The 15,057-nt window shown below is 56.1% G+C and overlaps 1 protein-coding gene across 5 annotated transcripts in view; it reads right to left on the bottom strand.

The window, feature by feature from the left end:
- The window catches only part of SIL1 (SIL1 nucleotide exchange factor), a 116,961-nt gene that overhangs the window by 3,418 nt on the left and 98,486 nt on the right, over nt 1-15,057 (bottom strand). For 4 of the 5 annotated variants that reach the window (XM_054079806.1, XM_054079805.1, XM_054079807.1 and 1 more), the window contains 3 exons: nt 6,140-6,236; nt 3,543-3,707; nt 243-912 (listed from right to left, as the gene is read on the bottom strand). In XM_054079806.1, the coding sequence (XP_053935781.1) occupies nt 559-912; nt 3,543-3,707; nt 6,140-6,236 (616 nt within the window). In that variant the 3' untranslated portion in view covers nt 243-558. Of the gene's footprint in view, nt 1-242; nt 913-3,542; nt 3,708-6,139; nt 6,237-15,057 lie in introns of those variants that run through there. The other variant, XR_008452256.1, reaches the window with a different exon arrangement.

Below are 15,057 nucleotides of genomic sequence, written 5' to 3'. Positions count from 1 at the left end.
GAAAGACTCCCTGGTTTGCTGGGGGCAGGGTGCTTCCCAGCCAGTTACGCCTGCGCCGGCGCAAATGGTTCCAGGGCTGCCCCACACCAGGGCTTAGGGAGGTGACCCCCTAGGACGCGCTTCCCTGCAGGCCGAAGGGAGCAGGACAGTGGCCGCAGCAGAGCTGCAGGACCCACACGGAGGCGGTGGTGGAGCTGGGCTCCCTCAAGAGGCTTACGGCCTCCTGCTCCGAGTGGAGGCCCGTCCCACATCCCTCGGTCCTCCCCACTCCAAACGATCCTGCAGACGGACCAAGAACGCTCGGTGGGTGGAGGGTGATGAGCAACACCAGCCAAGACCCTCTGCGCTCCCTCTAGGATACATACCTCTGTGCCCCACACAAGAGAAAGCGCGCCCCAAGACACGAGGGCTTTAATTAAACAACGCTGCTGCCCACTCGCCTGCTGTGGGGGTCGCATTTAGTCCAGCAGTTTATTCAGAAGCGCGTTACATTGGTGCCATCAAATCTCATGCTGCTGCCATGAATTATCTGAATCTGAGCTGCACCTACAGTGATTTTCATCTTAATTCCTGAATGATACTGTCTACGGAGCCAAGGAGTTCCTTGAAATAGCCATCCTTGTCGCCTTCCCTCTGCTCCTCGGCCGCCAGCTCCTCGTACTCGCTGCGCAGGAGGCTGAGGGTGGAGCTGAGCGCCTGGTCCCCCTGGAAGCGCTCCTTGCAGAAGGCCATCAGCACGCTGACTGTCTTGAGGACCTTCTCCCGCGTGTCGTGCTCCGGCATGGCCAGCAGGTTGGAAACCACCACGCACCAGTCCTGCTCCACCACCGCTGGGACCAGCTTGACCTGCCGGTACTGCTGGAGTTTCTCTTCCATTTGCTCACCTCCGTGCTGAGAGTCCTCAAGCAGCATCTGTGGGAAGCAGCGCAAGAGGGATTAATGTCCTTGTCAGAGAGCAACTGCTCCCAGGAGGTGACATTGTGGGAGAGGAGGATGCACGTCCCATAATGCCTGACTTGAAGGTGACTCGCAACAGGAAAGCAAGACGACGTTGTGTCCTGGTTCCCTGTCACCTATGCATGAAGTTTCCCATCCTGGAAAACTCTTGGTGTCCAGGAGGTTCGTATCAACCGGCCCTGAAAGAGGACTCAAGGAGACGTAGGTTCAGCAGGAGACCTGTAAAGGTTCTGGGTCTGCTGCCTCAGGACGGGCTCCTTCAGCGCCTGCCAAACATCCCCGCTTGGCTTCGTGTGCTCCACAGAAAAGATGGAGACAGAATCACAGAATCATAGAGTGGGTTGGAATGGACCTCAAAGCCCACCTAGTCCCAGGGCAGGGACACCTCCCACTGGATCAGGGGCTCCGAGCCCCATCCAACCTGGCCTTGAACCCCTCCAGGGATGGGGCAGCCACCACTGCTCTGGGCAACCTGGGCCAGGGCCTCCCCACCCTCACAGCAAAACATTTCTTCATAACATCTCATCTCAATCTCCCCTCTTTCAGATGAAAACTGTTCTCCCTCATCCCATCCCTTCCCTCTCTGATCCAGAGCCCCTCCGCAGCTTTCCTGGAGCGCCTTTCAGCACTGGAAGCTGCTCTAAGGTCTCCCCACAGCCTTCTCTTCTCCAGGATGAACAACTCTCTCAGCCTGTCCTCGTGTGGGAGGTGCTCCAGACCATGGAGCATCTCAGATCAGCCCCAGACAGACCTTCCCCTCCCAACCTGGCTCACAAATCCCTGAATGCTGGAATTCTGCTGGAATTTCACAGGGATGGTGCTGAGATCAGGAAGATGCCCAGGGCTGCCGGCTCCCATCCCAGCGAGAGCCCTGCCCGGAGCAGCGCGGGCGAGGGGAGGCTGAGGATCTCGTGCCACCCTCCCAACACCCTTCGGAGCAGCTGCTGATAGCATGGAATTCCCATATAATTACTATGTGTGTGCTAATTAGCTCTGCAAGGCAGGGCTGCTGGCCTCGCTCTGCCGGGGCAGGTGAGGGCTGCGCGGGGCTGGGAGCAGCAATCCAGCCCTGGATGCAAGCGAGGGCAGCTGGCATCCCCCGGAGCACAGCCCCATCCCAGGGCCGCGGGGGTCCTCGGGGGCTGTCGGTCCCACCCAGAACATTGTCTCTGACCCATCCCCCGGGCTGGCGCTGAGTCCCCACGCGGCTGCTGCAGGGAGCCTGGCTGCTTCATCCCACTGATTTATGGGACAAGGAGGGACAACACCGAGGAGAGCTTCCCCTCTCGCAGCCCCCCAGATGCCAAACCCTGCCGGCCACGCAGGATTTCATAGAATCATAGAATCACTGGGTTGGAAAAGACCTCTTGGATCATCAAGTCCAACCATCCCTGTCCACTGCTAAACCACATCCCTGAGCACCTCATCTACCCGACTTTTAACCCCCCGGAGGGATGGGGACTCCACCACCTCCCTGCGCAGCCTCCACCAGTGCCCGAGAACCCTTTCCATGAAGAATTTTTCCGCAATGTCCACTCTGAACCTGCCCTGGCGCAACTTGAAGCCATTTGCGGAGAAAAGGAAAGGCAGCAGCAGAAAAAGCCATTCAGGTCCCCCCCCAGTTTGTACTTTGGCGCAGAGCGCTGCCGATGGTCAACTATGATTTCCGAACCTCTTTAACCATCACCCACCCCACATCCGCCACCCCGGGCTCCTCCATTGCCTCTGCACCATTCTCAGTCTGAAAGGCATCAAAAAATATCATTATTTTAACATAAACCCAAGGATATGTGGGGTCTGAGGTCACTTGCAGGGCTGGGAGCAGTCGGAGCTGCAGCCGGAGCGGCCGGGAATGCTGCGGGTAAGATGCCGGCGCAGGCTCCCTTTCCCTGAGCAGCCAGGAGCGCCGCCTGTGCAGCAGCACCTGAAGAAGATTTCAGCCCTGCTAAAATAATTTGCACCTTTACAAAGTTTCCTGGAAAACAACTGCTTTCCACCTACCGCCGCTGCGCTGCCGTGCCTCAAACCCGCGTATTTCAGCAGCAATAATCTGCAGGGCAAATTGGCCATAAACGGAGCGAGAATGGATTTAATTTCCATTCTCTGGAGTAAGAGACACGCACAGACTAAACAACGAGCGATGGCAAGGAGAGACAGGTTTTAAATTGACAGCAGTAATCCAAGGGACTGGAAAATAAAACACTTACCGGCGCGGGCCTGGCTCCAGGGAGGGACATGCGGGCACAGGCGTGGTGGCCGGTCCCCAGCACTCGGACACCACAGCCCGGCATCCGCGTTCCTCACTCTTGCCCTTGCCATTTTGTTATTTAAACACCCCCAGTAGAGATGGTGGCAGTGATTTAATGAAACATAAAGGTTTGCGCTCTCTCTGGGCTCTCCCAGGCACTCGTGTCCCACAGCGGTGGCCCGTGGGCTGGAGGGAACTCATCCCAACAGCAGGGACTGTGCTGGATCAGCCCCTCCTCATCCTCCTGCAAGGATGCTTGATGCCCCCTTTGGCTTGGTGAGGGGTGAAGGTGGGGAGAACCTGGCCAGATCCCATCCCCACCCTCCCACCTCCTCACCTTCTCCATGATGAGGTCGTAGAGGAGCGTCACCACGCGGACGTAGAGGGTCTCCATCCCCTTCTGCCTGAAGAGGCTCCTGAGCACCTGGAGGCCACCCAACTTGAGGAACTGCTGCTGCGCGTAGGGGAAGTGTCTCAGCATGGAGGACAGTGCAAAAAGAGCCTGTGGGGGAGAGAGGTCCATCAGCACAGTGGCCACAGCCACTGCCTCTCTTTGTGGCCTCCCAGAGGGACAGGAGAAATACATCCAACCCCTTTGTGCAGAGCTCCCCAGCAGATGCAGTCAAACGTCTCCTCGCCAAGCAGCATCTCCAAAAGCCCTTTTTCCTCTGAATCCCAACCCTCCTCGGTGCTGCGAGGCTGCCCAAACTTGGATGACTTCCACCCAAACTCCAACCTAGACTGACACTGTGTTTGCTGGAGCGATACCCCAGCGGGACCTGCACTCAAGCACCTGAACAGATCCAACGCCATCGCTTCTCCTCACAGACCACCCCCACTGGCTCTTGGTCAGATCCTGACTATGGTCTAAGGACGGGGCAGAGTGGGGATCAGCATCTTGAGATGTTTTAGATGTCTGGGGAACATCCTCTCCCTCCCAGCCAAGCAGTTGGAGGACAACACCGTGTTGTTTCCCAGGATGTGGCCCCAAAATCCCCAGCAAGAGACACCAGCACGCCTGCCCTTGCCTCCTGGGCCTCGAGCAGCACGGGGTTAACACTGAGGAGGCAACCAGGGTCCAGCACGGGATTTTACGCTGGTCTGACCATGCCGCAGCCCGCCCGGGGACAGGAACGCTCCTCTAGGCGCCTGCCGGTGAGCTGAGCCGGCTCCTCCGCACGCCGAGGTGGACCATCCATCCTCCGCTCTCCATGGACAGATCCGAGCTGACAGCCACGTCTTCCCCACTCCCACTGGATTCTATTTTCCATCTTCTGAGTAGCTAACAGTGAATCAGAGGATGGTTCCGTCTTCTTTTTTAACCATAGGCCAAAGGACAGTAGAAGGAAGAATTGTACTTCTGGTCCCGCTGCCGAGCACCGCTGCAAGCGCCAGGGCGGAAAACCCACCGGAGCGGGAGCCGTGGGCTGCTGCCCCACACGGGAAGGGGCTGGGGCACCAATTTATCCACAGGATTCTGGCCTAGAGAGATGGGAGGCCGCACGCAGCACGGGATCTGGAAATACAAAGCCTCTGCCCCTCTGGATAAGTGGGCTCAACCCTCAGCGGATCTTGTAAGGCCACGTGTAAACGCAGACAATGCTGAGCTCATCCTTTCTGCTCTCCTCCAGGCCTGCCAGGGGGATGCAGTCAGTCTTGCTGAAAAAAAATTGTCCCACACCCACCACCCAAGGGTTGAAGCGATGCTGGTGAGGGTGTCTGCATGCCCAGGCCCCCCTTCCCACCCCAAAGTGAGCTCTGGATTGTGCCACAGGCACTGCCAGAGGAGTTCCTGAGCACGGAGCACCCTGTGGTGCTCCTCTCTGGCCGGGACCTCCTCCCACCCAAGAGCAAGGGGGTTCCTCAGCCTCTCCCGAGCCTTATGCCCACTGGAGGGCTCTCACCATGGACCAAAGGGGAGTGTGTTTGCAGGAGCTCATTAGAGCACAGTCTGTTTGCTTAACAGGAGCTTTAAAGATGAATGACGGAGCGGGGGCTGCCTCGCCCCGCCGAACCCCCTCTCGCAGGAGGTTAGCGTGTTAAACACTTGGGCCGGGCTTTCGGGAACAGCCAGATAATTTTGTGGACCATAAACAGAGGCGGCATCGCCGGCTAAAGCGAGGGTAATGAGATCTCATGCTCCAGGGAGTCCGGCGAGGAGAGAGGGAGGGGTCGAGGAAGCCCCCCCCCGATGGACAGTGCTGCACATTTGGCTGGGGGCTCTCGGCACTGCTCCGCCTGCTCCGAAGCCACCGCCATCGGCGGGACACAGGGCTGGCTCCAGCAATTAGCTCCTTCCAAACGTCAGCTCCCATGTTTGTTAGCCTCTGACAGCCGTGCCTGCCGCGGGGACCCCCGCCTTTCCTCCCGGGGCCGCAGCCGTGAGCCCTGCGGGATGGCAGAGCTGCCGTGCGAGCCGCTGCCCGCAGTGGGGCTGAGACCCACAGCACCGGCGGCCAAGGGGGATCCAGCACCCTGAGGGGCACCAGAGCCCACCCAGCACAGTGTCCCACGCTCTCACGAGGTCAGCAATGTCCCAGGCAGTGCTTCCATCAAGTTCAGCACAAGAATCATAGAATTGTTTGGTGGGAAAAGATCTTTGAGATTATTGAGTCCAACCCTACATGACATTACTGAACCATCCTTGAGCATCTCATCTACCTGACTTTAAAATACCTCCAACAATGGAGACTCAACCACCTTCCTGGGCAGCCTCTGCTAGTTCCTGATAATCCTTTTGGTGAAGAAATTTTTCCTAATATCCAATCTAAACCTCCCCTGGTGCAACTCGCGGCCGTTTCCTTTCATCCTATCCCTCGCCACTTGGAAGAAGAGCCCAGCACCCACCTCACCACAACCTCCTTTCAGGGAGCTGTAGACAGTCAGAAGGTGCCAAGAAAGGCTTTGCCCAGAGGTGCATCCCCAATTCCTCACCTTCTTCTTGACAGCCAGGGGTTGTTCCGTAGCCAGAATGACCAGGAGCTTCTGCAGCGCACCACCCTCGATGGCTTCTATCTGGACCTTGGGGTTACTGTAGGGAAAGAGCGAAGGGCAGGTCAGCAGCAGAGTGGGACACAGCAGGGTGGGACAGAGCCGGCTCCACAGCGGGCACCAGCGAGGCTCGTTTCAGCATCTCCAGCTCCCACCAGCCATAGCTCATGGTTATGGAGAAGCCTGAAGCCACCCCAAACACAGCACATGACCAAAGTAACCTCAAGCAATGGCAACAGGGCTGGGGAAGGGCACGGCAGGCCATTGGTGCCACCCCGCCACATGCCCACATCCTACCCACCCTCCTGCAGCAAGGAGCCCTCCTCTGTATTTCCCTCACAGCCTCCAATCCTCTCGCTTTGCATCGCACCTACTCCTTAACAGCCTGTTATTTCGGCTCTCGCTTTCCCCCTCACCGGCTCCACGCTCGCTGCCACCCCGCCGGCTGATTTAACGTTCCTGTGCCGCGGCACCAGCCCTCCAGCTCACCTGGAGGAAGGTCCTGCTCGTCCCCTGTGCTTCTGAATCACAAATTACGCCTGGTCTCACCGCCTACACATCTCTAGCTCAAAGTGCTTTTCGACCAGGACTACAAATGGCTCAATCCATCCTTCTGTCTGCAAGAACCAGGCTGGGTTTAGGGCTGGATGTGAGCAGCGGCCCGCGGTGCAGACGCAGAGGAGCCTTGTCCGGCCCTGTGTACCAACTGCCTCGACCGCGCAGACGCTTTGCAAACCCACTTCCAGCACGTCTTGGAGGGCAGCACAGAGGTCAGCTGCTCCCTCTTCGGCAGCACTTTCAGGTCAGAGCACAACACACCGCCTGTGTACATCCCTGATCCCGAGTCTCTCACACTCTGAAGAGCTCCAGCACTTCAGCCTTTGCTCCACTTTGAAGCAACAATTGCACTGCGGCCAGACGGAGGTCAGGCATCGCCGCTACAGCAAAACCCCCACAGCTCTTACTGCTACCACAGAGCTGCGGGAGCAGCCAGTGCCAAGCATCATCCAAGAAAGAAGAGAGACAGAGGCAGACAGGGTCATAAAAAACAAAAACACAAGACAAATGGACTCGGGCAGGGAGCAGCTTTGAATTAAACCCACGGCTCCCAGAAAGAGAGCAAACGCTAAGCTCATCTGCGTCAAGCAAGGTGCCGGGCGAGCTCTCCAGCCCTCCCTGCTCATCTGTGCCTCAGAGGGAGCAGATCTGGCGTGCACGTTCCTGGCTGCAGCTACCAGGCTGGCCTCAAGGCAGGAATAGTGAGGGGGTGGTGAAAGCCACCTTCATAGAATCATAGAATCACCAGGTTAGAAAGGAACCACTGGATCATGGAGTCCAACCATTCCTATCAATCACTAAACCATGTCCCTCAGCATCTCATCCACCCGTCCCTTAAACACCTCCAGGGAAGGTAACTCCACCCCTCCCTGGGCAGCCTCTGCCAGGGCCCGATGATCCTTTCCATGAAAAATTTTTTCCTGATGTCCAGCCTGACCCTCCCCTGGCACAGCTTGAGGCCATTCCCCCTTGTCCTGTCCTCTGTCCCTTGGGAGAAGAGCCCAGCTCCCTCCTCTCCACAACCTCCTTTCAGGCAGTTGTAGAGAGCAATGAGGTCTCCCCTCAGCCTCCTCTTCTCCAGGCTGAACAACCCCAGCTCTCTCAGCCGCTCCTCGTCAGACTTGTTCTCCAGCCCCTCACCAGCTTCGTTGCTCTTCTCTGGACACACTCCAGAGCCTCAACATCCTTCTTGTGGTGAGGGGCCCAGAACTGAACACAGCACTCAAGGTGCGGTCTCACCAGTGCCGAGTACAGAGGGAGAATCCCCTCCCTGGACCTGCTGGTCACACCGTTTCTGATACAAGCCAAGATGCCATTGGCCTTCTTGGCCACCTGGGCACACTGCTGGCTCATGTTCAGTCACTGTCAACCAACACCCCCAGGTCCTTCTCTTCCGTGCAGCTCTCCAGCCATTCTTCCCCCAGTCTGTAGCACTGCATAGGGTTGTTGTGCCCCAAGTGCAGGACCCGGCATTTGGCCTTGTTGAACCTAATCGATTCCTCCTTCCTCATTCCCTTGCTGTGGGAGCCATGGCACACACACCCTAATGAGGAGGGGACGCCTGCAACCTGTCCAGACAGGGCATGAAGGAGAGAGAACAAGCTCAGGAGCTTCAGGGTTCTCCCGCAGAAGAGATTTTCACAGCATGGTCCACACATGTGCCCACAGACGCAGCATTCCTGGGAGCAAACCACCTTCTGGTGGAGCCTGGGGCCAGGTGGGACATGATGTACACACCAAGACCTATCTATCCTCCATCTTCACCTCATCAACTGATGCAGCAGAGTCTCCTGCAGCAACAGGATATTATTTTCCACCTCAATATGGTGGGGAAAAGACCCACATAGCCAACCCCCCCATCTCTCATGGGCTGGGCTCTGATTTTAGAGAGTCAGGAGTCAACCTCAGTGAACAGCCTTGGCCCCAAAACCTCCAGCTGCCCCCAGGCAACCACAGGACCTGCTGTTCTCACCACCAGCCAAACCTGCAAACCACGGACAGCCACGGCCCTTCTGGCGCAGGGACAGCACGGGGACAGTGCTGCAGCCCTGCAGCATCACGGAACCCATCCGGCCTTGGCAGCTTCTCCCAGTTCAAAGATGGCAAGAGTACACTGGTGGGATGGAGGACAAACAGCTCCCAGAGCACCCAGGGCTTGGATGAAGATCCATCTACCATACCACAGCAGGCAGGAAGACGGTAATTGTGACCCTCATCTCGTAACAGCCAGAGATAAGCACTATCTACACTGCAGAAGTGAATGAATCCTGCGTGTCCTTTTGGTCCAGATGGATTTATAAGCCAGGCTTGTGCTTAGACTCCTTTGGGAGTCCAGAGACACAACACCCCGCAGCAAGGAGATGCAGCGGTGAGAAGCAATACATGTCCCGGCGTTACTGAAGGTGCCCTCAGCAGTGAGTTGGGCACAGCCGGAGCTCGAGCTGGGAGGGCTGAGCACAGCCGCGCTCACCACAACAGCATAAATCCTTCTCCTGCAGAGGCCGGACAACAGCAGCAGAGCCACTGGGGCTGTCATAAGAGCCCTGCACATCTCCAAAAGCCACCCAGGAGATGCACGAGCAGCCCTCCTGCTGGGATAAGCTCCGCTGCAAACCAGGCAGGAGCAGAAGGAGAGGGTTATTCCAGTTCCGTTTTCCCAGCGATGACAGCTTTGGTCTTTGCCTTTGTCTGTGTGTGGTTGGGTTGTGCTTTCCTCGGGGAGGGTACAGCGCAGAGGTCCAGCTCTGCCTGGCACATCATCAGCCACGTTTACAACACCGGGGCTCCTGGACTGGGGCGAACGAGAGGCAAAGAAACTCCATCCGCATTTCCAGACCAGCTGGCAACTCTGACACTGAAAATACAACTTAAAATTTATCCAACAACTCAACCAAATTTTATATGCAAGTTTCTCTGGGAAAGGGAGATCAGAGTAAACGCAGAACAAGCTTGCAGGCTGGGTATAACTGCACTGAAAGAAGAATCTCTTATGCTGGAGACCTCTTAGTGCCATGCGAGGAAAACATGAAGTTTGGGCTCTCCAAGTTCTTCTGTCACATCTACCTAAAATAAATAATAAAAACTCTTAAAGCAAGGGAGACAACTGAAGAATCGCTGTGCCTTTTAGTGCTCGGTTGGTCACCTGGAGGATTAAATCTAATTAAAATCACTGAACCATGGAGTTTTTGCCAAGGAGCACCTCTAGAGGTTAGGAAGCCTTCCTGGATGGTGGGCGTGCTGCTCTCTTCTCAGCATTTCTGTGGTTTAATGTCTCTACTATCAATAGGCCGGGCTCCACGCTAATCGAAAAGCTCATTTGAGAGTTTGGAAAACTCAGCACCAATCTGTACAAATTACACTGTCAAGTCCAGGGAAAAGCAGCCTGGACAAAATAAATACAACGTGACAGACTCTGGAGAGCTCCGTGGAAAATGGGACCTGTGCTAATCTGCTAATGGGCAAAGGGACGGTGGCAGCAGCAAGAAGTCCACTGGAATGAAACTGTGAGGCCGGGACAGAGACTGAACACAGCCGACAACAACAGCCCCGACATTGCAGGGATGGCAGAGGTTTGAAAGCACTCAACAGATGCGATTAACCAGCCCCAAACCTGGGTAAGAAACAGAGCTACAGGGACTCAACACAAGTGCCCTGCTCAGGTTCAAGTGGCTTCCCAAGAGAGCTCCTGCATGTCCAAAACGCAGCCCCAGTTCCCTCTGGGACGACTCACCCCTCCTGATGTGACCCTCACCACATGTCTGATGCCCACGCCGGGTGGCCCACGTCCACCACATCCATCTCTCTCTTACTGTGTTCCAGAAGAGCAGGAAAAAAAGCTGGCTAGAGGCTTATCGTGATTGATCCATGCAAGGAACAGCCTGGGTGCTGGGACTAGCTGGGGTTAACGGGCACACTGCTAGTATTCACACTTGCCAAGAAGCATTGAGCCCGGATGAAGAGCTTGGGGAGACCAGGACGAGTCCCTACTGCCCACAGGTGCCCACACTGTTGTCTCTGAGCAGCTCCTGAGAAAGCTCTGTCCCTTGCAAGGTAGGCTTGGCCCTCAGACAGAAGATCCTGAGCTTTTTGAGGGATGGGTCATCCATCCCAGACCATAAGATGATCTGTGAATGGCTCTGAACTCAGCCGCCAGACCCTCCTGGAGACAATACCCTCTTCCCTAGGGTGCAGCCTTTGGTCTACTCGCTGTGCTTTCAAATCCCAACCCCAGCTGATCCTCCTCCCAACTCAAGATGTCCCGGCTCTCTGTTCACCTCTGGGCTTCTCCCCACCACTCCCAGGGACCCCTGCAGGCGGGCTCATCCCGCAGTGACAGGGCCACCACCCACAGTGTCACAAGCACTCCACGGTGCTGAAGACCACACAAGACAAACATTTGTTTCCCACTGCTGCCTCCTTCGAAGCCCCTGGAGTTGTGACCACAAATGTATCGTGCCGTTCCACCAGCCCAGCACGTCTCCCTCTGGGAGGCTGGAGGAGGTGACCATGCCCTTCAGCAGAGAGAGGAGAAGACAAAGGGAGGGGAGGGAATGCCAGCAGCAAACCTCCACCTGAGCCTTCCTGCTGCAGCTCACGCCGGCAGAAGGAACCACTCCGTTTTCTGCCAGGTTATTTTTCACTGCGCTGGAGTCGCAACTTCCCACACGGGGCCAGAAATGATTACAGTCCAGGCTCGTTTGCCAGAACACCGCAAGCCTCCGCAGAACATGGGGAGGGGAGCAAAAGGAATAAAAGCAAGGGCTGACGCGCTGCGATCAGCGCTGTTGGAGTAAAAATGAAATGCAGGTGCTGCAGCGCCACAGGGACCGGGGACAGGTCCTGCCTTGGGTGGTGGTGAAGGCAGAGGTGGGATCCAGCACCTTCTATGAGCTGCCAGGTCAGGATGTTTGCACCCTTCTTTTTGTTTCTAGCAAAGCTCTTGGTGGAAGCAGCAAGACCTTAGGATGAGAATGACCAGCCAGAGGCACCCAGCACCATGGAGGCTTCCTGAGGGATGACCAGCCAGAGGCATCCAGCATGATGGAAGCTTCCTGGAGGATGGCTGGCCAGAGGCATCCAGCATGACAGAGGCTTCCTAGGGGATGGCCAACCAGATGACCCACTAACACCATGAGGCTTCCTGGAGGAGGCGTGGTCTCACAAGCTGGGATCTGAGCCCTCCAAAGAGCCTCTCCACACTCTGCAATTCCAACCTTGCTGTTGGGCTGTTAGGGACCTGCTCATGGGATGGCTGCTGTTTCTTCTCCGTGGACATGGTTTAGGCATGCTAAGGAGCAGCACTGGCACAGAGAATGCAGCTGTGGCTCCTGAAAATCCAGCCTGGCTTCTCTGCCATTTTCACTGCCAAACTCATCACACGGCAGCAGCTCAATTAAGAAGGGATTTTTTAACAGTGTTACCCATTAAGAGATACCCTTACCCTGTTCCTCCTATGATGAGCCCGAATGCACGTGCACAAAGACAGGAGAGACCTTTCAAAGCCTTTCAAGATAGGAAGTGGGAAGACTGAAAACCAGCAACGCAGCCCCAGAGCAGCAGCGGCTCCTGAGTTGGACAGACACTTGCAATACGGCAGCAAAATTAGATTGAAATTAAAAAAATGGAAAGCCACGCAGTGCAGGGAGGGACCTGGGGACTCGGAAACACAGAGCAGGGCAGGCAGGCAAGCGCCTCCGTCTCTACTGCTCCAGTAAGGACACACACAGAATATTTATTTCTTGGTCTGCTTGTTGTACAAACCACACGAGACTCCAGAAAAACAAGGGTCACCTCCTTCCTCTGAGCATCCTGCAGAGGCCAAGGGGAGAGAGACCAAAAGGGGTCACCTCCTTCCTCTGAGCATCCTGCCGAGGCCAGGGGGAAGACCAAAAGGGGTTACCTCCTTCCTTTGAGCATCCTGCGAAGTCCAGGGGAGAGACCAAAAAGGGTCACCTTCCTCTGAGCATCTTGCAGAGTCCGGGTAGAGGGAGACCAAAAGGGGTCACCTCCTTCCTCTGAGCAGCCTGCGGAGGCCAGGGGAGAGACCAAAAGGGGTCACCTCCTTCCTCTGAGCGTCCTGCCAAGGCCAGGGGAGAGACCCAAGGGGTCACCTTCCTCTGAGCAGCCTGCGGAGGCCAGGGGAGAGACCAAAAGGGGTCACCTCCTTCCTCTGAGCGTCCTGCCAAGGCCAGGGGAGAGACCCAAGGGGTCACCTTCCTCTGAGCATCCTGCAGAGTCCGGGTAGAGGGAGACCAAAAGGGGTTACCTCCTTCCTCTGAGCATCCTGCTGAGGCCAGGAGAGAGACCAAAAGGTGCGAATTGAGGAGTGCGATGGAGGGCATGCTCCTGCCCAGCTGGAGCAGGGTGCTGAGCACTTGTCCTGCCCCAGCTGGAGTGTGGCCACCAGGTGCTGAGCCCTGCCAGCCCCTTCCCCAGGGTGCAGGGAGGGAGCCTGGAGCGCAGGCTTTGATGCAAGCCCTGCGTGACAGCGAAAAGGCATGATAATCACCAGGCTAGACAGGGCTTAATGGGTCTCTTCTCTCATCAGAACCAGCGGTCTGCGATGCCGCGTGGGAAATCAAAGGCAGGGATCAAAGTCTGCGAGTCTGTGAAACAGCCTAAAAAATTCAGTGCAGTCTATTTAGCTTGCGCTGTAACCTGAGGATCAGAAACAGCACGGCTCGCCTCGCCCTCCCCTCCCACCAGCCCCTCCCCAGTTTTGATTCCTAAATCTGTTAACGAACAAAATGAGCGCACACCAACGCTCTGCTCACAGGGGAGAGAAGGGGCTCAAGACAGAGACGTGCCCGTAGCGGCGTTAGCCTGGGACGCAGCACCACGTCCTGCCTTGAGCATCTCAAGCCGTCACACCTGGGTAAGGATTTGAAAGGCAATGGAAAAGGTAATTTTGGTGAGTCCTGGAAACGGAGAGCAACACAGGCAGGGCCACGTGCGAAAAGGCCAGCGACTCTTCCAAAGGCCTCTGTATCTGGAGGATCTCTGACAGCTCTTATAAGTAAATTCACATTTAAACCGCCTGACAAATAACAGATAGAGAGATAAAACTGATGATTATGATGTCAGCGTTTAAAGATTTGACTGGAATTCAGTAATTCCAGCCCGCGCTACAGCTGAGAATCGGAGACTCTGAAGGGCAGAAACGAGAGGCAGGACGAGCAGCAGCTCGTTAATACCCTCATGGCTGAACAGTAGATTGCAGGGTTAGAGTAAAAAGAAAAGGAATTAGGATCATGCAAGTGAGAAGTGATGCATGCAGGGACTGCGCTTCCCTACTGCATCCAAAGCACTGGATACGGCATGAACAACCCCCAGCGGAAACAACCACGGAGCCCAATCAGCTTCGAATCCACACCTTCCCAGGTGGGAACCGGTGGGTGACATCTCCTCCTGAGCTTTGGTCTGAAGAAGAGGATAACCAGAACAATCCTGCAGCCCCCCGTCGCCTGCAACACCCACCCAAACTCTGCCAAGAGACATCAGCAAACGACACTCAAGCACGGAATCTCTTACAAAAACATGTTGAACGGAACATTTCCATTATTACAAAGCCCCACACTATGGAGGGGGACCTTCGCAGGCACAACACGAGATGTACAGGGTAGTAATAAGTCCTCTGGAGCCCTCAACACAGGAAGGACACAGAGATGTTGGAGAGAGTCCAGAAGAGGCTGGAGCACCTCCCATACAAGGACAGGCTGGGAAAGTTCGGGTTGTTCAGGCTGGAGAAGAGAAGGCTGCAAGGAGACCTTAGAGCAGCTTCCAGTGCTGAAAGGGGCTCCAGGAGAGCTGGGGAGGGGCTCTGGATCAGGGAGTGCAGGGATAGGATGAGGGGAACAGTTTTCAGCTGAAAGAGAGGAGATTGAGATGAGATTTTAGGGAGAAATATTTTGCTGTGAGGGTGGGGAGGCCCTGGCCCAGGTTGCCCAGAGCAGTGGTGGCTGCCCCATCCCTGGAGGGGTTCAAGGCCAGGTTGGATGGGATTTGGAGCCCCTGATCCAGTGGGAGGTGTCCCTGCCCATGGCAGGAGGGTGGGACTGGGTGGGCTTAGAGGTCCCTTCCAACCCAAACCATTGTCTAATAATAAGATAACAACAACCCCAACCTGGCTGCCTGCAACTGTTTGGAGTCAGGAGAAGGAGGGAGGAAGCAGAGACCCCAGAGCGTTCTGCACGCAGCAGAACTGGCCTAGAAAGCCTCTTCTCTGAGCATCAGCTCAAACCTGAGTTTATCACATACAAAGGCCTTCAGAACTGCGACTTAAGGAGATGAAAAACCACCCAGAC

This window comes from Cuculus canorus, chromosome 14, assembly GCF_017976375.1.
Source record: "Cuculus canorus isolate bCucCan1 chromosome 14, bCucCan1.pri, whole genome shotgun sequence".
NCBI lineage: Eukaryota > Metazoa > Chordata > Aves > Cuculiformes > Cuculidae > Cuculus > Cuculus canorus.
This window is presented reverse-complemented; position numbering and strand designations above follow the sequence as displayed.